The following is a 25,827-nucleotide window of genomic DNA, read 5'->3' as shown; positions in this document are numbered from 1 at the left end:
ATACCATTCTGTAATATATTTATTCTTCTTAAAATGAACGATTCACTTATTTAGAGTCTATAAGGTCTATAGTATTGGCCAGGCCGAGCCCCCATACCTTTATGGCCACAAAAAACTGAAGACATGCGGAGAGAGCCCTCATTCATGAATTTGGAAATCAGCCTGCAAGTGCCCCGGGGCAGCTCCCATATATGTCGTGTCAGCGTGTATGTGTTATATGATATATATATATATATATATATATATATCTGCCATTTTTCTGTATTTTTGAACATTGCAAAGTACTACTTCTCTAGTCCTGTATACTGGGTGTAATTCTCAGTATCTGACTGTAATCTGTATACATGCACTGATACTGTATATATGGACACTGCACAGTACTACTTCTCTCTTGTCCTGTATACTGGGTGTAATTCTCAGTATCTGCTATTATTCTGTATATATGGACACTGCACAGTAACACTTCTCTTTATAATGTGTGTAACTCTCAGTATCTGACTGTAATCTGTATACATGCACTGATACTGTATATATGGACATTGCATAGTACTACTTCTCTCTTGTCCTGTATACTGGGTGTAATTCTCAGTATCTGCTCTTATTCTGTATATATGGACAAGGCACAGTACCACTTCTCTAGTCCTGTATATATAGATAGTGCTGTACCACTTCCTTTCTCCTGTATGCTGGGTGTAATTCCCTGTGTGCTGATTCTGTATACATGGATGTTGCACAGTACCACTTCACTTGTCCTGTATACTGGTGTAATTCTCAGTATCTGCCCTTATTCTGTATACATGGACACTACTTCCTTTCTCCTGTGTATATAGATGGTGCACAGAACCACTTCTCTTGTCCTGTATACTGGTGTAATTCTCAGTATCTGCTCTTATTCTGTATATTGTAAGCCGATGGCTGGTCAGGTAATGGAGGGGGTGTATAGCTCACCCAGTCTACTCAGGTGGGTGAGATGAGAAACCCCAGAAAGAACATTTCTCAGCAGATACTTTAGTCTGCTGAGGGTTATTTCAAAGTTCTGTTTACTGGGCTGGATTTTTCAGAATGGAAGGTAGGTTGGTAGTGGGTCCTGTCATTCCACCCCCCTCCAGTCCACACTTTGGGGATGTTCCGGCAGCGACTCAGCTGCAGAGAGTCTCCTCATCAAGGAGGCTTAAGAAGCCAGCTCCAGCAGCAGACTTTGGGCAGAGCTTGGCTGGAGAGCAGAGAGGTCATATTTTTGGAGTTGTGTCCTGAATGATTCTACTGGCTTTTGGATTTCTGTTATTGTAGGTGAGGTAACCTATTCTATGTTTAGTTAGCGCCTAGCCGGGCAGGTATTTATTTTTGTATTGTTTCCTTTTGTTGCTGCACTGCCTTTTTTGAGTGAAAATAAACTCTACCTTTGTTTTGGACTAAAGAAACTGGACTTGTGTGTCTATGCCACCCCGCCTAGCAACCCCAGACCCTGACACTATATAGATGGAGCGCAGTACCACTTCTTTTGACCTTTATGCTGAGTGTAATTCTCAGTATCTGCCTTTATTCTGTATCGTGCATTTTATTGGGATTGATGATGATTTTTCGGATTGGCTGGTTGCAAGGTGTGTATTATGGAGGCATTATCTACCCTACAGTATATGACATACACAAGCAGCACCTCGCACTCTCCTCCCTATTCCTTCTTCCTGCACTATCCAGGTCTTTATATCCGAGTCTCCCCGAATTATTTGGATTGTTAGTGAATATGTCACCACTTATGTCATATAATATGCAGAAACAGACACCTGTCTAAGCCCACAAGACACATCTTATGTAGTAGGGTAACACACATAGATTTGGTATCACAAAAAGGAGTGGTCTCTACTAATCTGTATCAAAACGGAGAGTTCCTGGGTATTTAAGGGATACTGTCAACATAACAAGGATAAGCCCTTAATGTTCCATGATATACTAGATGTACATCTAGTATATGGATGTATATGGAGTCCATCCATACACCTGACATGTTATATTACAAGAATGGTTGAGGGGATACATAATATATAGCTAGGTTTATATACTCATACTATTATACTATTATAGAACTTATTATTGAAAAAAAAAACAATCTCCTGTTACCAGTGCCTTCTCCACCTTCCATTGCCTCCTGCCCTGACCATTTATTCTCAATTCACTGCTAAAATCATATACAAGTTTTTACAATTAGACCAAGTGACACATAGTGCCCATAGAAGTCTATGGAGAGACTCGGATAAACAGCTGCAGCTTCTAGTTTTTGTTCTTCTATCTCACCCCATTGCTTCTTCTATCTCTTCTCCTATTCTGGTGCTGAAGTTAATGAAATCCGGGCACATAAAGAGTAAAAGCCTGATACAAATATTAATATGAACATGTCTTTAGGCTTCAGTATGTCCTGTGACTTGGGATCACAGTACAGGCGCACACACACATACACTTTGTTAAAACACATCCAATGACTCTCAGGACTGTTCCAAGGACAATGTGTGGTTTATTGTAACACTGACAGTTTCCATAGGCGCTTCATATAACTCATGCCGGGAGATATAGGAATTTTCAAGAGTCTTTTTCTTGTTCTAAAATGAATTTTAAAAAAATCAATAAATATAAAATATCCAAAAAAGTAGCGTATAAAGTAATGAGAAACGACTGGTGTATACGGCTACAACTGCCTAGTAATGGATGAGCCATCATATAACTGTCTGCACGCTCATAAAGGGTTATTCCAGTCTGGGATTCTGTCCAATATGGCCGAATCGCTCTATACACCCTGCTGAGCAGATAAGCAATGTTATATAGTATTTAAAGGGGTTGTCTAGGACTATGATATTAAGCTCCACCTCCTCCTCTCACCGGTGACATCCTGTCTATTGGTCACATGACATTAAGCATTTTTATTGTATTTTGAAATTTTTAATTTTTTTTTTCCAAAAATGGGATATTCACACCTTTAAAGAAGCACCAAATGGATTCAGAGACGCTGGAGTCAAATCAAATCAAAGAAGCTTTATTGGCACGTCCGGACAGACATTTGGCATTGCCAAGGCAAGTAGAGTGGGTATGCGGGAAGTTAGGCTTGGGGGGCGAGAGTGGTGGGTATGGGGAGAGGGTTGGGGTTGGCGGGGGGATGGGTGTGGGGGGTTGGAGCGGGCGTAGGATGGATGGATGGGTGGGTGATTTGGTGTATAATAGTCCTTGGGGTCTCATCTTCCCCTCAGCCTCTCATCTATAGCACAATGTCTTCCCTACGGGAGGAAAACTTACTGTAGATTTGGTTTAAGGTCAAGATTAAGACAAAAAAAACAGTATTACGTACCTGTACTGCAGGGGGAGTTGTAGTCCGTCAAGGCGTACTCATCTAGAGGTGGAGAAGAACAAATTAAGAACTGACACCAGAACATAAGACCTGAGATAAAACTGAATTAGTTTAATTGTATCTTATTCTTAGAATAGACAAATGCGGATATTTCTCTGTAATGTGGGGATGGGATTCGCTAGTGTTGGACATGTCCATACTATGGCGTTTACGCCACTTGGGGGTTTCACCTTAAAGAGGAACTTTCATGTTCTCTGATATTGGGGGTATTATATACTGCTAGAACGCTAACGTTTTAGGCACTGATATCTCTCCACTGTCAGAAGTGTGGCCTTACAGGGCAACGTCATCACTGGGCAGTAAGAATCACCCCCCCATCACTTTTTCATAGCCTTGTATTGTCGAGGGGACATTACTGACAGCCCAGTGATGACGCTGAGCAGTAAGGCCGCCCTTCTGACAGTGGAGAGATATCAGTGCTGAAACAAACAGCAACCATATCCCTAGCACCGGGCGCAAACCGGCAAAGCTGACAGTGACCTGAATTCATCTCACTGTCACCATTCTATCGGGTGCAAGAGGACATTTGTGATGTAGGTCCCACCTGGAGCATAGTGGTCGTAGATCTTCACTTTCGCCGCTTGCAGATTGCTTACGAATATTTCTGGCTTTAAGGAGAATCTGCAGGTGACGATTTCGTTCGTGAGCTGCAGACAAAGAAGAAGAATCTTACAAATGACATTCCTTGTAGAATAGCGACTCGCTAAACAACTCAGTCTACGTCGGATTACCTGCTCCAAGTAGATTAGAAGTTTATTCGGCGACAGCTCCGTTTTTCTTACAACAGGTTGGTTTTCTAACTGCAGGAAGTAAAGGACATGGGTACGAGATAATGGACATCATTGTATTAAACTCCACAGCTCATCTCATGGATAGAACAGGACCAGACATAGGTACAGGTGAGCTGTTCTACCTATGTACACACACACACATACACACACACACACACACCTATGTACACACACACACACACACACACACACACACACACACATATATATATATTTCATCTGGTCCTTCAGTTTTATGACTTGTAAGAGAGGAGTAGCATGCAAATATATGGCTGACATCTGTAGAATAACTGGAATACCTGCGTCTTACCTTTTTCACACTTTTCTTATTAGGAATAAACCCTGAGAGAAGTTGCACCTCAATAATCACTGCGTTGGTTGCGGTCCTTTCACCTGAATAACTGCAACATATTCCATGGTTAGAATGGATCCTTAAAGGGATCCTATCACTCACACACAATTTTTTCGTCGTCTTCTCCGTGACACTGTTCGCCTACAATCCTGGTTTTTCTCGGTATGCAAATTAGCTCTCTCGCAGCACTGGGTGAGGGCCCCAGCGCTTAAACAGCACTGGGGGCGTCCCCAGTGCTGCGAGAGAACTCTCTCCAGCACTGCTTCCATCTTCGTCAGCAGCGTCCTCTTCATCCGGCAGTGGCTTGTAACTTCTAGGCCTTGGGCCTTGGACTGAGCAGACTGCGCATACCCAAAGGCCATGAGAAAATGTCCGCTTACAATACTGTGCAAGCACACAAGTATTCACATGACCATGGACTGTATATCGCATGAACATGGACTGTACATCACATGAACATGGACTAAATATCACATGACCATGGACTGTATATCACATGACCATGGACTGTATATCACATGACCATGGACCAATTTCTATCCACTGGAAGTAAACAATGAATGACAGCACGCAGAGATCTAGAAAACTATAAAAAGAACTGATAAAGAAAGTATATTGGAACATTGTACAACTCTTCATTATATAAACAATAAGATTTGTCTCTGGATATGTATCTGAAACTTGACAACCCCTTTAATTCATTCTAACCACCACGCTACCCCAGAGCTCTTCCTTACCTGGCCTCCACTATTATGTCAAATCCTTTCTTTGCTTCCTTGGTGCAGGCGGAGGGCTCTGTACTGGCAGTGAGGGTGAAGAAGGCGTCAGATTTGGCGAGAGGGGTGTGATATTTCAAGTAAGTCTGTGTATAGATGGACAACTTAGTGGTACAAATCAGAATTTTCACGTTCAAGACAAAAATGTAAAAAAAATTCCAAATGGATCACTGTTTGTAAAGGTTACGGACGTCTTAAAGAAACGTTCCTGTTGTTGCATAGGCGGTATGATGGGATAAAATAATTGGAGATTTTTTTTTATTATTATTAAAGATTCTGCCCTGCTTATTATGCGGAGTGCTCATTCCCATTCAGTGTGAAATGTCTTTGCTTGAGCACCCTAAGAACCATACTAGACATCTGCATATATGGACCAGTCATGATTTGCAGCCTACTGGAGTCTTCAGTGGTCCATGGGGGCTAATAAGGTGAGATGGGGTTTACTGATTCTTATAAAACCTACATGGGGATTTATGCCACCCGAAAAATACTGTTGAAGGCATCTCAGTAGGGAAAATACTGAGGGCAATGTGTAAGTTCAGTGTTTGGAAAAGAGGTGCTTGATCCCATCCTTCTGGATTCTCAAGAAGTCTATTAGTAAAAACTGAAGTTGGGAAATCTACTGCTTAGAGATAGGTCTCAAGGAGGATTCTGGTGACACCTACCGACCAGATATTGTTACTACCTGCAGAAGACAGTCTCGGGAGGTTGAACCTATTGTCAGGACTCTTTCAAGGTGAAGATATGCATCACATCAGCTATATGGGTGTACGTTTCCAACCAGGAGAACCCCCTGAATCTCTCTTGTCCCCCAAGGTAAAATCAAAATAAGTATGCTGAGATGACTCCAATAGATAAAGCCTTTAGAGAATGACCGTCCATAAGGTTGTTACCTGTACGTAGGCGCAGCCTGTCCCTATGGCTGTCAGTGTATACTCTCCAGGTATGTCTGGTAAGATCCCTCTTTGGGTAAGAAGACTATTCTTTTCATCCACATGGAACTGACTATGAAACCCAGATAGTGACCTGACTGTCACCGTTACATCCAGATTGTCTGTAAAAGTTGCTTTGGCATATTTTGTCAATGCTTGAAGACACACCGCCGTACCCTGCAAAATAGGGGATATCTTTAGTTACTCCAGTCTTTACTTTAGCGTAAGACTAGAAGCTACTATACACAATATTATTAGACACTATGTAACTTCATATGGTATTAGTTAAACCTGGGTAGATGGAAAGCCGCCATGTGGGCCCTGCGCTTTGATGATCCAGTTGACTATAGTTGAAGCCTCCTCGACATCTCTTTGGGAAGTGGTTTGATCGGAAAGTAATGCGAGTAGAACAAGCGAGGTTATCTCTAAATCTCCATGAGCTCTTTCATCGGCTCTCCAGTACTTTTTCCCATCTATTAGAAATAATACACGCAATGAACAAGAACGGTGAGATAACACCCCAAAGACCCCCCTTCCCCAATCCTACTAGGTATAAAATCTGATAGATCGACATGAATTACCTTCCTTGACCGCAGACTTTTCCAGGATCTCCAGCATATGCTTTCTAAGATCACTGTATTGTGCCAAAGTGAATACATAGGCGAGGAGAGCCTGAGTGTAGGTTGTCTTCGCATCATCGATGGCATTCTTCAGACACATCAACGCATTCTCGACAAGTGTATTCTGTAAATGGGACATATTGTAAGGCTGGAGGGTAACAGATAACACCGAAGGCATGAGGATAGAATGGTATGGACCATTGGTTATGGGCAATTGGGCAACAGCCAGGCTAACTGTATAGAGATATTGGCACCTATGTATTGTAGCTATGTAAATGTATAGAAGGTCCATATTGGTTAGTCTTCCTTCATGGTAAGTTTCAGATGTGTTCTTCCCTACCATTCCTCTTGGCTTGACATCTTCTGTGATTTACGTTAGGTTCACACCTGCGTTGGGGTTTCCACTTAGGGACCCGAAAGTCGGAGACCCAATCTGCTTAAGAAGCCGTTACCCGTGTACCCCATAGACTATAATGAGGTCCACCCAGTTTCCACCCGAAAACGATAGGGGCATGGGAATCCCCGACAGAAATTGCAGATGTGAACCCAGCTTTATTCTCGAAATATACGCCAGCCCCTGACTTGTGTAGATTTGAGTCCAGGTACAAGGGACCTCCCCGTCCTGAGCCTCTTAATAACCCTGATACATCCAGTGCCTATGGGGGAATGTATTAAACTCGGCCTACAAAATTCCAGTCTTATCAAAGTCCCTCTGTATGTTAGGTTAATATTCAAGAGGGTTGTCCAGTTTCAAACCAATATTGAGACACAATGACTCACATTATAGACTTGGCCGTGTTCCAGTAGAGCAATAGTAATATAAGCTGTAAGTGTCACGTTGTTGTCGGCCTCGTTCTGCAAAATGGGAAAAAGAACATCAAGTGGGACCTGTAGGGTCAGTATTTCTTTTCGTTAAAACTAAAGTCACCTATCAATGCCATGCACTAAGCTTCTACGTTCCCTAAAGTGGTAGGAACTATATTTCTACCTAACCCTAGTCGGGCATATTTACTAATCAAAATGTACCAGAATTCTGGTGTGTTACACTATGTGTAGCGTCAAGTAGAAAATGGGAGTGGCTTATAGCATAGGGGGAGTGGCTTAAGGTGGACATATATTTCATAAACCAATAGTGCAGGTGAAGATATTAAACTTTGTCATATACTTTATTACAGAAAAGTGCCTGCTTCTTTACTTATTTGCCTTCTTTAACCACTGATCAAGTCTGTACAATAGACCTCTATGGAGAGGGGAGGGGAAGAGGAGGAGGAGAGCTCCTCAATGTAAAGAGATATGTGCACTGTAGAGAGACCGTTTTCTTTCACAACACAACTGGGTTATTAGTAGAGATGAGTGAACACTGTTCGGAACAGCCATTCCAAACAGCACGCTCCCATAGAAATGAATGGAAGCGGCCGGCGCGCGGGGGGTTAAGCGGCCGGCCGCCGGCAAAGTCTGCGTGCCAGGTGCTTCCATTCATTTCTATGGGAGCGTGCTGTTCGGATTGGCTGATCCGAACAGTGTTCGCTCATCTCTAGTTATTAGGAATGACTATCCAGCCGTCTCCCGACAGTCCTGACGGAAATGACTCATTTAATGCTATAGACAGCCTCATATCTCTGTCCATCTTCTCCTTGCTTTCTATTCAGGTCTCTTGTGAACCCATTATGACATCACAAAATCAATAATTCTAGATTTTTTAGGAAGAAAGACCATATATTAGACAGTCATAGATACCATTAAGTAGTTGTTAAACATTTTTCCAACTTCTTGAAAACATCCACTGGGCATCTGCAAACCACTGAACCATCTTACAGCATCCGTAATATGCTTTTCCTGAATGTAGATCAGGTCTTGAGCGTGACTGAAAGACCTCACGGTAAAGGCGGTGAGCCTGAAAAACAAGTCTACAATTTTCACTCTGGCCACTAAGCCTATTAAAAGACAGACAATTGCCAATTCTGTAGACATTTTCTTAATGAAATAGTGACCTGAACAAAAACACACCAGGCCACAAATAGTGTTGTATATAGTAAATGTGTATTTCTGGGAGGCTTCTCATCCGTTGTGGGGTTTCAGTACCTACCAGGTGCTTCCGGGGATACCATGGTATACGCTGTAAGAGCCATCATCCTTCTTAAACAGCAGCTGTCTAAGGTAACCTGTATAGCAAAATACATTATAAATTGGGATTCAGTCATTCAGACCGTACATATTATCTGCACATCAGGGGCAGGCAGAAGAGGCCCCCCCTATAGTATTAGTATGGGGCACCATTTATGAACATGGCGTTGATCATCACAATTAGCAAATCCTTCCCAGTGTTCATGATGTCATAACTTTCTGTAATACTTGTCATCATTCTAGACGTCTCCTTACAAGATTAAGAATTTGTGATGAATATAAACCCGCCATATTGCCACTATGTAACGCACCTTTGGTTAGATACGTGGTAGCTTTCTCTTTTATGTCAGGTTTTAGTTGCTTTGTGGTTTCTAAATATTTTACGATATAAGAAATTGGAATAAAATTCATCAGATTTTGCTCCCCAGATCCACTTGGAAGTTTCAAGGTTGATCCAACGTTTAAAATGGCACTGCCCATGAGGTCACCTGCCGAAACAGCATCAACGTAAACCAACATGATGTTAGAAATATAGCTTTTTGTAATTTCTCAATAATTATACTCTCATAGTATATGTGAAGGCCACGCACGGGGATATAATATATGTACACCTACTCTGCTCTCTAGTTGACTTGGGACACTAAACCATCCATCTCTCTTTATGGATCGGTGTTTAGTGTCCCAGAAGACCTGCTGTAACCAAGTTCATGGCCACCTTAAAGGGATTCTACCATTAAAGCAACTTTTTTTCTAATTACCACATCGGAATAGCCTTAAGAAAGGCTATTCGTCTCCTACCTTTAGATGTGGTCTCCGTCGCGTCGTTCCTTAGAAATACCGGTACTTACCGGTATGCTAATGAGGTCTTGGCAGCAATGGGGGCGTCCTTCTTCTTCATCTGCCTCCTCCCCTTGTCTGTCATCTTCTTTCTTCATCATGTCTGACGAGCGTCATTTGCGTGTCATTTGCGCGCATGCGCAGTACGCTCCTCAAATCTTCGCCGAACAGAGTGTACTGCGCATGCTCAGTAAGTTCTGTACAGCCCTCCGACGCGCGAGTGAACTCATCCAGGCGTCGGAGGGCTGTACGGACCTTACTGAGCATGCGCAGTACACTCTGTTCGGCGAAGATGTGAGGAGCGTACTGCGCATGCGCGCAAATGACTGCTCAGGCGTCAGACATGACGAAGAAAGAAGACGACAGACAAGGGGAGGAGGCAGATGAAGAAGACGGATGCCCCCATTGCTGCCGTGACCTCAGCATACCGGTAAGTACCGGTATTTCTAAGGAACGGCGCGATGGAGACCACTTCTAAAGGTAGGAGACAAATAGCCTTTCTTAAGGCTATTCTGATGTGGTAATTAGAAAAAAAGTTGCTTTAATGGTAGAATCCCTTTAAGAAAAAATCCTTTATACTTATCAGGTGTCTTTACTCTCAGCACCTGCTCAGTTCTTTAGTGTAGCCAGAGTAGTATACCTCTGCTTAGGTGTGCATGCGCAGAACGTTAGGTGCATGAGAAGTGAAGCCGAGGGGTGCGTCCCCGATTCCGTTAAAGAATTGCGGTGTTGAGTTTGAGAGCACTCATTGGGCTAATTTCTAGCAAAGTATAAAGATTCTTTTTCACGTAGGCATGGGCAGAGTTACAACAAGACTATTAGGGACACAAAACCACTGGTCCATAAGGAGTTAAGGGAGGTTTAGTGTCCTAAATCAACCTGACTAGTTCCCTTTAAATACAGAAAATTGTCACCTAAAACAGTGATGAGGGCTTGCTCGGAGCCTGGTACCACCTTCTCTGGGACCTCCAACGTAACCGTTCTCCGTACACTGTCACCTAAAATAATAAGGAATGATATCAGATTAGATGACATGGCCACATGGCCATAACCTCTTTATGACTCTTATTAAGTAATGAATGTGTTTTTTACTTTATGTAGTTTCATGATATCATCTGATTCCCAAAAAAAAAAAATGCCATGGAATTGATGGAGGTTCCTTAGAAAGAGTCCACCATGTGCGTGATGCAACAAAAGTACAACGCACTTATATATGTAGACTATAATGTGTTACCTGATGGACATAGGAGAAATGTCTGTGTCTTCTCCTCTAAAATTCCAGAAGGCTGGTAAAAAAAAAAAAAAAAAAAAGTTTAATCAGTCATTTTTTGACTTTTTTTTTTTTTTTTAGGAATATTGGCATGTCTACTCCTATATCCACACCTTGACTATGATGTTTTTCTCAATAGTGTCTTCAATTTGATCCTTTCCCTCAGTTCGGGGGCCTGTGCAGTCTCCTTCAAGTTCTTGAGCAGAACTGCTCACGCGGACATTAAGGTTTCCTTACAATTGCAGAATAATAGGTTCAGATGTGAATAAATCGAGTAGAGACCATAAAAGTAAATGAAAGAAAGTGAAAGCAAAAGTGAAAGTAAAAGTGATAGAAAATGAAAGTGAAAGCAGAAGAAAGTGGAAGTGAAAGAAAATGAATGATTACAGTATACCTGGTTTTGAAGCAGACACATTCCATGTAAAGCCTTCAGTGGAGTATATAAAGTCCAAAATACCATCCAAGCCAATAATGGGAGCAGCAACATATCCATGTGGCCACTTGTGATGGGTGAACATTGTAAGATTTGTCTTGCCAAAATTTGTGAAGTTCACCCACAAGTTCCAAAGTTTGGTCAGAACTGAAAGTGCTTTTATTATATTCTGGGGTCTCTTCAGACCATATAGGATAATAGGAAACGGAGGCCCAGAAGAGGTGTGGAAATATAATAGCAGCTAATACTGCCCTTTCACCTTGACATCAACGAACTGAACATGACCACAGAGGCCCACAAAACACATTCCAGTGGTAACCCAGGCGGATGACATCACCCTGGAGCTTGGAAGAGGCAGGAAAACTCAGGAAAATTAGAAAAGAGCCCCAGGGAGGTTAGGAAAGGTTATTATAAACAATTTTTTTGTCCACATGTCACCTGGTATAATAACAATTCATGGGTGGTATACCCTCAAAATCTTGGGTTCAGTTTCTCATCCCTAGTAGCCACACGTCCATGAAGCAATGCTCCATCTTTTTAGAAGTGAAAATAAAAGTAAATGAAAGAAAGTGAAAGCAAAAGGGAAAGTAAAAGTGATAGAAAATGAAAGTGAAAGCAGAAGAAAGTGGAACTGAAAGAAAATGAATAATGATTACAGTATACCTGGTTTTGAAGCAGACACATTCCATGTAAAGCTTCCAGGCTGTTCTCCACAGATACATTGGGATTGTCGCTTGTCCCCGAGTATTGGGTAATCTTTTAGATCAGAAAGAGTCACATGTACCTGTTCCGTGTAGATAACAAAGACACGTTTCCGTTCTATAGCATATAATTTAGTGTAAAGTGATAACAATTCTAAAGACAAACCTATGGTCCTGTTAAAGGGAAAATGCAGTCCAGTCTGTAGGTGGCATGTTATAGAACGGGAGGTGTTATTCACTCTCTCATCCACCTAAAGCAGGGGTCTTCAAACTGTGGCCCGAGGGCCACATGCGGCCCGCCAAGCACTTCTGTCTGGCCCCGCCGACAACGCTGGCAGGCGTGCATTTATAATGAAGCTCCTGGGGAGCTCGGGCCAGGCCATGGAGCACACTTCACTTTACCTATTGGAGGGCACCGCTCCCGATGTCTGTGCGATTTGCTCTGCCTCCGGCCCACTATTTAAAAAGTTTGAGGACCCCTGACCTAAAGTATGTTAGGAAGCTACTTCTAGTGAAATTATTCTTTTTGGTCGGCCTGTACAATAACAGGAATCACTTTGATGCCCATTTACAGAAGGATTTGGAACTATAACCATAATCTGTTGGGTCAGGTTGATGTGTTGGGTTCTGGTGATAGACTCCCTTTAAAGCAGCACTACCATAGTATCTTCCATACCTTCATGCAAGGCTTTTGGTAGCTGAAGATATGGGCTGTAACGGTGAATATCTCTCCTTGTACCACAGAGTAAGGTGAGGCCAAGTCAATGAAGTAAGGCTGGAAGGTGGTGAGTTGAACATCACTGATCTCCCCAAAACCAGACTTGCCCAGGCAGAGTGCATCCGTTTCCCATGTCGTGATACCATGTGGAGCGGTCAGGTTTAGGACAGTGTGTCCTTGTGGACTGTAATGTAAAAAAGACAAGACGTGTAAATTGCTTTGGAAATGATATGGAAACTGAGATGAAAACTATATCAAACACAGATGCAAAATGTATCTTCAAAATGGACCATTTGATCCATTTTTTACATCTGTTCTTTCTGAGGCTTAAGGCTGTATTCACACAACGGTGTCCATTTCTCGGCCATGAAAATTGGACAAATCTCTGTTTTTAAGACCAATTTTTGCATCTGCCACATGTCCCTTTGTCCATTTTTGACAGCCGAGGGTCATCCATTTTGGATCAGATTTAACAGACTGTAAAAAAAAAAATGGATGAATTTTCATTGGTCTTTAATTTTAAGCCAACCAACCATCCATTTATAACAGATGTAACTCGGAAAAGACGTCTATTGGATTTGTGTGTCCGTCCACACACACTAATGTAGAACACATCCGTGCACAGAATATCTAGAAAAAAATTCCTTACCCCACAAAAACCAAGTCATATAGCCAAGTTTCTGGGAAAAACATTCTCTTCATGGGCTTCTTTTTCTCTTCTTTACTTTGTGAATCTTAAGGGAAGAAATAATAATGTAAGCAATTGGGTATGCAGGAAGATAGGGCAGAGAATGAAGTATTATGTCCCGTTATAATAATCTGATCACAGGTTATCTCGCTGCTTTCACATCCAGAGATCACCTGTGATCTGTTTTCCTGCAGCACTCCAACAGGCGAAAGGAAGCATTACATGTCCTCTGTGTAATACATGGGTTTGGTAGGTCCTCCGGACACAGAGTTGCTCTTTTTCTCAATCTTTACTCTGGCTAAGAGAAGTTCCAAGATAGGAAACCTCTTCCGTTATCTATAATACCCTAATAAGATATGAAAGTGGATTTGTAATCTAGAGAACCCCTCTCTACTAATATCTAAGGAAGGTTTGGAGACCATCAAGCCACTGATCCTGTTAGGGGATACCCACATGGAGGAATTTGGAATGGATCTGCCTAAAATCTGGTTCCGATGGTGAACTCCCATTCAAATGAATGGGAGGCTTAAAAAATACTGCCTAGCTGGGGTGGAATTTGCTAATTTAGTGGCAGATTCCATGACAGAAAAATTCTGATTCTGAATTCCTGACGCTGATTTTTTTGTCTTCTACAAATTCCACCATGTGAACTGTCTTTAAGGCTAAATTCACATGGCAGTGAAAACTGGCTGCATTAATTTGACTTTGGAGAAGACCCATGGACAATGGACAATGGAGAAGGCCCATGGAAATAAGTAAGTAGGTAAGGAAGTCTTTATGACCAAATAACCAGCACTGTAAGAAGACAATAGCAAGGGATATAGATATAGGTTATATACATACGGGGAGAAGTGGGTAACTCTACGGTCTTATGGGGTTGGTTGGAGATGCGTCTTGTGATGGACTGAGCAGAACACATCACTGGTTTTCTTATCTTCCCGTTTGTAATAATCTTGATGTTGCTATGCTGTTAACAATAAAGGATAATATAGTTACAATGAAGGTTCCTCGTCCTAGAGATGTCATATATTTAATAGTAAATGCATTAAAGACCTTCTCCGAGGTTGTGAAGGGTGAGCAAGCAAAATATTGGACAACCCCTTTAATAAAGAGACAGTATATAGACACATATATATAGCTGAACAAATAGAAGTACTTGGTATAGTCTCTATTACCTTCAGCATCATGTAGACATCGGCATCCCCGTGGTACCATTCTGCCTCTTGTATCTCTGCCTGTGGATCCTTCTTGTTTCTCAGACAAGGATATTTTTCAAAATCTTCAATGGCGTAAGGAAAGCCTCGCTTGTTCAGCTTCACCATCCATGTCATCATTTGAAACTTGGAAACAAAATTTGTTCCAAGGTCAAAAAAGTCTATTATATGATCAGATGAAGGATAGGATAACCCATTGTCTAATGTTGTGGTCTCTGACCCATGGCTGGGTAGTGGTAGTGTGAAGCGTTGTGATATGCAGTGCAAGAGAAGTGTTTGTAAGCTGGGGCAGTATATACAGAAGGGAAGTAGTACTGTGCAGTGCCCATATACAGAATAAGAGAAGTACTTGTATCCATGTATACTGGACTAGAGAAGTGGTACTGTGTAATGTACATATATATATATATATATATATATATATATATATATATATATATAGAATAAGAGAGATACTTATAGTATCCATGTATACAGGGCAGGAGAAGAGATACTGTGCAGTGTCCATATATAGAGGAAAAAGGATTCCCAGCCTGGGCCTACTGTACTTGCTCAGATCCTTTCACGTGTATAATCTTCATGATTTTGTGTGCTGAGGACCTTTTGGTTTTGTGATGTGACCACTGTCCAGGTCCTAACCTCAGCACTTCCAGCCAGGACATCCCACCCAGTACCCGCCATACTTTATACACCACTTCATAGTATTATACTTTCTTATACCATTGCATTATGAGAATAGAAACTATTATTTACTAGTAACTTAATCTCACCATGAACCTGAGGTCGCTAATGGTTTTATGGGGCTTATGTAGTAATATTCCTTTATCCACTGAACGCACAGAGCAGACTGACCCAGAACCTGCTGTAACTTCTAGCTTCACCTTTTCTCCTGGTCGGACTTCATTTTTAGAGAACTTAAGTTGTATCTGTAGAAATACAAGAGCATAAAGATTCTGAAAATACTACAAATGACCTCTACATAATGTACGAACCGAGTCATAGACATTTTTTTTATCTAGACACAGCGCCACTCCTGTTCATTGGTCGTGTCTGGAATTGCAGCTTAGTCTTCTTCATTTCATCAGGGCGGAGCTGCAATACCAGATACAACCCATGAACAGATATGAAGCTGCGATTGTTACCTCTGCACCCTCTTGGGTAATGGCAAGAGTACTTGTACTGATACTAGAGGTCTCACCTTATTCTTTAGGCATGGCGGTATGGTGAACTCCTTTGTATACGACGGTATATCGCCATTGTTCAAGATTGTGTGAACAACAAAAGTATATTTAGGATAATATTCTGACCCTACCGGGAGCTTCAGGTCAAAATGGCCGTGAAGAACTGGAGGTAAATAGTGAAAAAAATAATTTTATGCGATAAACGTCCCATAAATGATATACTTGCTGTGGCACCAACCTATTCCGGAGTGAAGTACACGTTTACATCAGTCTCCGTACCTTCTTATAGAATTTATATTACTACTATACTATATACTATATATTACTACTATTAAGTAGGTTTTCCCACAAAATGCAGTACCACACGGAGTATTTATGTATCCATGAGACCAGTGTAGGACCGGGGTGATCAGTGTCCACTAGTTGACTTCATTCTAAGAGCCCACTGTACAGCAAATATTACCTGCCCGTCCGAGCTTGCATGGTGCAAACCCTATGTACTGCAATAAGGGATTCTTAAACATGTTTTGTCCAATGCTCCTATTACACACACATGCGATGTATACGGTATATTATTCCTACGTGTTGTAATCATGGAGGTGCACTGCCACCTGGTGTTCTTCAGTATTACTGATTCTATCGACTACACGTCTACACAAACCCTCTCCGTCTATAAAACCACCCTTCCCGTATGGGAGCTAATATACTCACCAGAGCCCACGGATTGCCCTGTGATATCCGAATCATATTCGCCGTGAGATATAATGGTCCCCTTAGACGTATACTGTGGAAGCACAAGCAAAAAAAAATTACTTACGTTCATGGCATTACAATGGATGGAAGAGGATCAGGAAGGAGAGGGCATCATGGGATTTTTTTTAAACCTGATATTACCTGTTCTAAAAGAGGTCAAAAATTTGTGTTGTTTTTCTGTCCGTCCACTCTGGGGTCATTTTACCGTATACCGTTTAAGTGTCTTACTACATACTACATATAGTATAATACTATACTCATTGATGCTCTTCACACCTTGCAATCCCTTGCCACTATAGTATCAATGGTCCACACTTCCTTGGTAGTCTCTGTCCTGCATTATCATGTGGCTGCTCCAGTCAGTCACTGGCTATAGCAGTCATATGTCATCTTTACATGCCAGCCTAGATTTGCACTATAATTTGCACATTTTTGTCTCCACTAATAAATCTGCCAATCTTTCCGTCTCCACCCCCTCCCAGTTAATGCCGCCACTTTTAATTGCTATTTTAAAAATGTAAAAACTAAATTAAAAAATTTTAATTATAAATTTTATGGCAAGTGGTACAAACCGGTTGTTAAAGTTGAGAAAAAGGTGTAACCTTAAATTTCTGGGCCCCACTAAAAGATCTGTAAGAGGGACTCTAACCCCCGGAATACTAGAAGGAGTTTGTCTTAGTGATGCTGGTGGCATGTCAAGTGTGGGAGGGGTAGAGGAGGGTGGTGAAATCCTGGTTGTTGGTATGCACAGTCCAGTTGGCATTCAGACCATTATGGTCGAACTTGGAGGCCTACCCACATGAAGAAGGAAACCAACTGATGGGAAACCAAATGATAGAGCCACACATGGAGTCCAAGGCGGGGGGAGTGTACAACATTGTCCTGGAAGCTGAACGGGGTTGTGGGGCTCGGCGACTGGAAGTGGCCCACATAGTGGTGGCCAGTGCCTAGCCTGTTACACGTTCTCAGTTTTATCAACTCTTTCTTCCTTTCCCAAGTTCCAGTAAAGAACCCTATTTAGTGTTACCATGTCCCATTATGGGATCAAACCTACCATGTCCCATCTATTATCATGGCATCTCCTTATTAGCCAGAAAGGCCTTTGAACCTCATCACATTCTAGGTCCCAGAAGCAAAGGCCAGAACGTGAAGGTATAAAGATTAGGCCCTCAATGGTAAAATCTTCATAGCTCTCATTCATGTTACTAAGGGATGACTAAACATAATGTGGCACCTCTCCACTAAATTTTGGGACTCTCCTTGTGTTGACTTTCATGGCATGCATTGTTGACCTACAAGATACTCACAAAGTAGAAGAAATGGAGTTTGTCATCTGCCGGATCCAGCTCCGATGTATTGATAAAGTATTCCACGGTCAGATTGTGGTCCCCGTCACAGGTTAGGCTACTCGTATGGGTGTTTACAGTCAGGTAGCTGTTACTTTCAGAGTAGAGGGAATGAACCCAGGCAAAAGCACGTGAGTATTCTCTTCCAGTTTCTTCCAGTGATAACTTTCCCTGGTTGGAGGATAAGTGTGGTATGAGAAGTAAAACATGTCTGACATGGCCATACCCCCTTTTCAGAAGACCACCCTCTTTTGTGGTCAAACCCTCTTTATGGGACATGTTGTTGCACCTGAATATGCCTTTGGACATCCAGGGCTGTGTGTGATGATGCGGCATCCCAGTTAGAAGTGTAACTCAAAGCTCTTGAGCCCAAATGGGATCTCAACCTAACGTATGTCATATAGAATAGTGGTACATTTTTTTGGGGCAGGGGGACCTTTGGAGTCCACTTACGACTCAGGGCACAGTAGCAACATCTGCATACCCTATAATCTCAAAATCTTGAGCTGCTCCATATAGAATATATCCATACAGATCTATAGGACTCTTACTGTGCTTTGTCAGCAGTTTTATAGGGCCAAAATTGCTTAAAAATTCTAGTTCAGTTGTCTATACCACATAGGGCACGTTGAGACTTACAGACACAGACACCATGTCATCCCACGTCGAGGTGTCCACATTGAAAACAGCAATTCCCTCTTCATTGGTCACCGAGGTCAGGTTTAGATCTTCTTCCTCAAAGCCCAGTACCAAGTAGACCGTTTGATTCACCTTCGGCTGAGCTTTTTCTACAACTTTCAGCTAAGAAATATAAGACACTTAATAAATAATATTTTCATCAACATCTAAATACTTAGTAAAATCTAATGGGGCACCTGTGATTAGGTGGTCGCATGGGCCAAATCACAGGCCACAGCGGTAACTGGGTGTATGATGACACCAGAAGCCTGGAAAGAGCCAAGGACAATTATACAAAGTCCCAGAAGACGTGAATATAATTGTTTGTTATTTTTTACACCTCCCTTGGACCTCCACCTATTATACTCTGGTATCTGAAGACACCTCAGACTATCATAACTTCACTTCCTGTCCTATCGAATTTGTTCAACCCCAATTGAATTTTTTGGACTGAACAATCAGAACCTGAAATGAGACATTAGCTCATCCTTACCACCGATCCATTTTTAACATCCATCACTCATGTGCAAATCTGTTTTGACAGATTTAAGAACAAACCCATTGACATGTATTGGGTCCCACTGGCCGTAAAAATGGCCAAAATTGTCTTATCTTTTGGCACAAATTCACGATCTGTTGCAAAAATGGATGTGACTTGATGCTAATACACCCATATACTTTAATTGTTCATGTGAAGAACAGTTTTTCATGCTTTTTGAAGACGAGACCATCGATATGCATCGTATTACCTTGGCAGTAAATGGGATTCCTTTCTGGTAAAATTCAGGAATTTGCTCAAACTCCACAAATGGTCTAGAGGCAACTCCGACACTGTCCGACGCGCTTTCAGTTTCCCCTGCAAGTGGACAAATAGAGAAGATCATGATTGAGGTAGGAAGGGGAGCAGGACAATGCGTACCCCACTATCAGTGTACTTACACTGTTATTGTACCCAAATGAGAAAATCCAAAATATGATATCCGTGAAATACGGATTTACAGAGCTAATAAAATCAGTGGAGATAGAATAATGGACAGAATAATCTCAATATCAGTAGAAGTCATGGAATTTAAAGCGATTGTCCATGTTTTTTATGGTTTGTCCTTAGAATACGGAATAAACATCTGATTGGTGGAGGCACTGACTCCTGGCCCCTATGTGGTTCAGCTGTTTGGGGGAGCATCTGGTAACCGTACTATACAGTGTACCCTTTATAGTGGTCAGGTGTGTTACTGTATCCTATTTGGGGTGAGTAAGTCTAGATGTGTTGCCTCAGGAACTTGTATAGGCCTGTGTAAAGTGATGTGTTTTTAGGGTACACTTGAAACCGTAGAAGTCGGGTGTTTTTCTGATTGCCAGGGGTAGCGCATTCTAGAGAACTGGTGAAACTGAAGAGAAGAGGATTAATTAAGACTTAAGAGAACACCAGATGCCCAGGAGAGGTGAGGGAAGAGGAAATTCATTACAATAATTGGTTATATGCAATGGAACTCACCATAAATGTCATCTGTCAGGAAAGCCGTGATCCGTAATATATCAAATAAGCTTGTAGTTGACATATTAAAAAAAGTCAGATCAATCTCTCTTGATAAACATCCTTTGTCGTCCGTCTAGTGAAGAAACAAATACATATTAGAAGACAAGGACTCCATTTTCTTCTCCCAATAGGACTTTGAAGGGTCTGGATGTTGAGGACATAATGAAAATACAAAAATGTCTCCATATTATAAATTTGTGACTTACGTGCGCGCTTATGTTTTGGCAATTTCCCATGCCTTGCAATTGTGAATAAGATCTGTACGATACGCGTTTATTGTAACAGACGGTAACTTCGAACATTCCGGAGACCGGCTTTCCATAGGTGTAACTGAAATACACAGAAGAAAACAAATATTCGCAGTGTTCTGTACAGATCCTGGCAAATACACCCGAATAGAGACTTCAGAGAGTAGTTTCCGAGCTAGAGACCTCATCCATGGTCAGAGAAGATTCTCCAAGAAAGACAGATGTTAGTTAGAAGCAACAGGATAAGGAACCCGTTCAAGGGTCCTAGAAACGGTGTGGAGGGGGACCAAACATCAATCCCTTTTGTACTGGTGAGTCAATACTTGGGACCATAATGGAGACGCCCACTTCGATGTGGACCACTTCTTGGAGCTATTTTTTTTTTTTAATATACGTACACTAATACATAAACATAAGACTCTTACCTTCCACACACTTTCAGATTCATGGATTTATCCCTGGCTTTTACCTCTTGAGGAAGCTCAGTTTTAAGGCTGAATCTTTTTGGAACTGAAGTGAAAAAAAAATTGAGCAACAGAAAATTTTAGCAAGTTTCTACCAAGTCAAAGAATTTCGCAAGCACATTGGGGCATATCGGTCGGTGGATTTTCTGCAGTTTTTGCAGTGAAAAGAAGATGCTCTGGATAGACTCCATGTTTGCCAAGTCCCTTGTCCTAAATTTTTAAAACTTACATACTTACTGCATGTTGTGTGACTTATTTACTAGAAAAAGTACAAAAAATTGTTCTAATCAAATGAAGCTTTATTTAGCGTGATCAGTCATCGATCTCTCGCTAAGAGGTACACTACCCAAAAGTAGACTCTGGAGTTTTTTATAGGGTAGGGAGAAAGCATTTCATGCCCATCAATCCATAGTACCCGATCGGATTATTGTATGACATAGACGTTTACTGAGTTATTTTTATCCAATAAAATTAAAATTCTGACTCAAACAAAATGGCGGCAGTTATGAATTCTAGGCGAAGTACGATAAGAATCTTACCATATTCAGATACAGAAAACCACGTTTTGTAGGTATGAGCTATACTGATGGTGTAGTCTCCTAGTGGTAGTTCATTTGCCAAAGGAAAACTTAAATCTACAAATCCTTGTTTTGGAGAGACCTCCAACCATTGTCCGATGCGATTATTATTTGGATCCTATTGATAAGGAGATACATATTGACCAGATTCAGTGTAGTCATGCGTGAAGGTAGGTTACTGTGATGGTCTTCATGAATGGTAAATTTATTCTTGAATTTCTAATTGGTTTCAATGCCTTAAAGATGTAAATTGTGGCGATAAGAAAGTTCCAATGAGCTGAGATGCTGTTTCCTAGAAATACAACTTTTTCTTGAGATTTAGAGGAACTTAAACCTACCCTCAACCTAGGCCAGAGTATCTTCTGATTCCTAGTCAATTTCACTTAAGACCCAATAGACGTACTTATGGGTAGCTGTCCAATGATAGTCATGGCCACTTCTGCTGGCTAGATAGAGCTACTCAAAGAGAGTCACAAGATGGTAGCCTGTGTATTCTTCCTATTAACCTCTATCCTGTATGAGTCTGGAACCATCTCTATTAAAATTTCTTATAGACAACCACTAATGGACTGACAACTGGTACCCCCAGTGACTGCTTGACGTGAGATCCCATGTTCCCTATTCGCCACTGCCAGTTAGGAGATACATTAAACAGAAATTGAGAATATGTACTGTGACCCTATTCAGTCGGTACAGAGCTGTCTTTGTCAGTGCCGTGAAATCTGGATGGTGAGGCCGTTGCTTCAGTTTATTCCTCCTGGCAGTGGTCTACTGGCTGTGGGTAACTGAGAACCTGGAGCACTACATACTAGCAATTGATGGACCAGTGGTAAGACCCCCCCAATCTAACAGTTATCACCTCATATAAGTGGGTAACGTCCTACATAGTGCAGACGAAGTTAAAAACATAGGGCATATGAGATGGCTAAACCCTACCTAGAGCAGATGATACTTTTTCAGTTCAGCCATATATTATACATACTCTGCCTAGAACACCACGCTTTTATGCAAGTATACAAGACTTTATGTGCCAGTGTATTCCAGAGACAGATGATGAGGTGATACTTACAAACAGCTCCACCAATGGATACTGGAAAACAAATAATTACAAGGTTATTTGCATGTATGTTATATTCATACAACATGAGATATAATTACATATTTTGGATTGTGTTGTCCCCTCCCATGCCACCTAGATTCCCGCTCCACCTATTGTCCTAAACAGTGATGAACGGGGCACAGCAGCTGAGATATGCCATAGTGCACCAAGTTGTAGGACATTTTGGCCACTTTCTAAGTGCACCTGTCTTAGTAAATGTGGGCCATTGTCTTCACAAATTAACATTAATCCCCACCCTATAGAAATCCCCCCCCCATCTTTCCCATCTCAATGGATTAATAAGGTCAACAACATCTGCAGGATGGAAGAATTGGCACACTGGAAACCATGTCCAGACCTACATTTTTCAAGACTTGGACCTCATGGTTATCGATTAAGCAGATACTCTTAGAGCAATAGTCATGTATATTCACCATCCCCTCCCACTTGACTATTTATACTGAAACAGCTCATAATTGCTTCCAATCTACGCCCATATATTCATCTACAGCCTCCATGCTCTGGGTACAGGTCCTGTTGTGTGTACAGAGATAGCTTTCCCTAAAGACAGTCTATCCATATACTGTATATAGAGTCTGATGGAGGATGATACATTTATTCTGTGAGATTCTGTATGACATAGAAAATATTATATGAAATAAGTTACACGTGGAGGTACAATGGTACAATGTACCTCTATGGAAGAACATGAAGACTCAGCCCAAAACCTACCCATAGTATGGCCAATGTTTATGAGCACTTATGTATCCACCAAAGATAGCATGTATAAACATCTCACCTTGTCATTTTTAGTTTGGAAATTCTTGTCCAGGGATATAATACGGAAATTCACTGGAACGATGAACATTTGAGGTCACATACTTTGGTCATTGTTGGTTCAACACTTTTAATAATATCCAATACCGTGTGAATGTAGATACCGACCTGTCTGGCCAGGCTTATAGTTGGGTTTATCAGTCTGGATGAAGGTCAAGTGAAATCCTCTCATGAGCAAGACCTTCTTGGTTCGGTTGATGTTCAAGGTGTCTCCATGTACGGAAACATCAAAGGACCAGACCTCATCTTCACCCACCACAACGGGGAGCTAAAAGAGGAAGGAGGATTATAGGAATAGTACTAAATGTTTTATTTAGAGTTCACTGCCCTAGCCCTGGCCATGGCCGAATGACCCCTTGACGATCAACACCAGTGCCCAAGTGATGAATTCAACGAGTCAAGAACGTCTATGGTACGTAAAGAATTTCCATACCCACCTCAAAAGAGTAACAGTGGAAATATGTGGGACCTCTGATGGTGTCCTCTGCCACCAACACACTTGTCTGTTCTTTCTTCAACTCCATTTTAAGTTGCAGCTCCCCCTTCAGCTTTAGGATGGTGATACATGCTTTCTGCTTTGATGGGTATAACATCTGAGCGGGTACAGTGATCGCATAGTACCTCAAATGAGATCGAAACACAAACTTCATATAAGCTTTGCATGACATAGTCCACTTTGCTAAACTGAGTCCTGGATCATATTTTCACTGCTATTTACTATGATCGATGTATTTAAAGGGAATCTGTCAAAACTGCTGACAGTGCTAGGTAAAAATCCTGTATGTGCAGAGAGTACTTTAGGCCACCCATAGAGCACTTGCAGTCCTGGATTAAAAGTCCATTTTGTACATTTGTGCCCCTACTAGTAGCATAGTATGTCCTATAGTATATCCTAGTTAACTGTAAGCAGTTTTATGGGGGGTCCAAACTGGTGACTCCTTCCCTTTTATATACTTTCTGTGATTATACATACAGTATTGCGTAAAAGTTTTAGACAAGCCTGGAAATAATACTGGAAAGTGAAAATGCTTTCAGAAAAAGAAGCGTTCATAGTTTATTTTTGGCCATTCACAAAATGGAGTGAATGGACAAAAGAGAAATATAAATCAATCAATTTCTGATGTGATCTTTGCTCTTTGGAGGAGGAGTCCTGGAAGTAATGGGACAGCCCCCGCAGATCTCAACATCATCCAGTCTGTCTGGGATGAAATGAAGAGTAAGACCGATTGGAGCGAGCCTACATCCATAGAAGATCTGGGCTTAATTCTCAAAAATGTAATGAACAACCCTCCCTGCTGAGTTCCCTAAAAGCAAGTACCAAGAAGAAGTGATAGAGGGCAAAGGACAAAGGTCACACCAAATATTGTTGCAATTTATCTCTCTTAATCATTCACCTAATAAAACAAGATATTAACATTTCCAGATTTTTAGATATTGTTGTATAACAATAAATTTTGGGGACAACCTGGTCACAAGCAAATTACAAAGAGACAATTACTATAGACATACTACACAATTCTAACTTAATAAATGTGTTACACGGCACAAACACGAGATCTTACATATAAATTACATCACAATTCTGATCCGTGTACTAGAACACATTACCATTGTTGGCTTGTGGTCCAAAATTAAGTGGATTACGTAACTGAACACAAGCCGTGTCATGTAGCCCAATATAATACACAGAATTAGCCAACTTACGGTTCTGCAGTCGATGCTACTTCCAGCGAGAAGATGGAGAGACATATGGACAAGAGGAGAAGCTCCATTTTGGACAAAGCCTCTACTCCCTTTAGTGGAAAGGTCTAACACTAAGAACTTTTGGACTATGCAGAATATTTGTATATCCCCTGCCATGGGTTTGAAAAAAATCAATAGAGGACAAGAGGTCTTGTGTGTGGGAAATTTTGGCTTGAAGCTTACGTTGCAACACAAGTTCATGTTTATCTGCAGTGCTGACGGAGAAAAACAAAAAAAATCTGTGTTACACCTGGATTGGTGCCAGTATGAAGCTTTCCACGTACTCAGATAGGGAGCTGTCAATAAAGAGGGAACCTTGGGTAAGGCCATTTGGAGTGTCAACATGGTGGTCAAGTTTAATCTGAACTTTGAGCGTGACGTTTGCTGTGGATGCAGAATACAGAGCTGTGTAGAGCGTGGTATTCCTTTATAAAGTAGGAATGAAGGCTTAGCTACCTTAGGTGGGTGACTATAGACGGCCATGTAGTGTCCCTACCCCAGACAGGTTTGCAG

General features: G+C 41.5%; 1 protein-coding gene across 1 annotated transcript; it reads right to left on the bottom strand.

Annotated features, from left to right (window-relative positions):
• Positions 1-2,574: 2,574 nt before the first annotated feature.
• LOC142219124 (alpha-2-macroglobulin-like protein 1) lies at positions 2,575-25,401 on the bottom strand. Its single transcript, XM_075288089.1, has 36 exons — positions 25,276-25,401; positions 24,009-24,192; positions 23,680-23,839; positions 23,534-23,586; positions 22,705-22,725; positions 21,597-21,753; positions 21,019-21,103; positions 20,552-20,675; positions 20,304-20,418; positions 19,558-19,664; positions 18,770-18,931; positions 18,092-18,301; positions 16,743-16,815; positions 16,049-16,194; positions 15,621-15,776; positions 14,812-14,976; positions 14,480-14,603; positions 13,598-13,682; positions 12,907-13,132; positions 12,193-12,313; positions 11,210-11,328; positions 11,061-11,112; positions 10,741-10,824; positions 9,301-9,477; positions 8,952-9,027; positions 8,603-8,759; positions 7,646-7,720; positions 6,827-6,989; positions 6,537-6,718; positions 6,207-6,422; positions 5,275-5,399; positions 4,496-4,586; positions 4,126-4,194; positions 3,939-4,041; positions 3,335-3,376; positions 2,575-2,594 (listed from the first exon to the last, which is right to left on the bottom strand). Exons 1-36 carry the CDS (start codon positions 25,341-25,343, stop codon positions 2,575-2,577), a joined length of 4,293 nt encoding a protein of 1,430 aa, XP_075144190.1. The 5' UTR covers positions 25,344-25,401.
• Positions 25,402-25,827: the final 426 nt, after the last annotated feature.

Source organism: Leptodactylus fuscus, chromosome 10 (genome assembly GCF_031893055.1).
Source record: "Leptodactylus fuscus isolate aLepFus1 chromosome 10, aLepFus1.hap2, whole genome shotgun sequence".
NCBI lineage: Eukaryota > Metazoa > Chordata > Amphibia > Anura > Leptodactylidae > Leptodactylus > Leptodactylus fuscus.
Note: the sequence above shows the minus strand (reverse complement) of the source record. Positions and strands in the feature narration are given on the sequence as shown.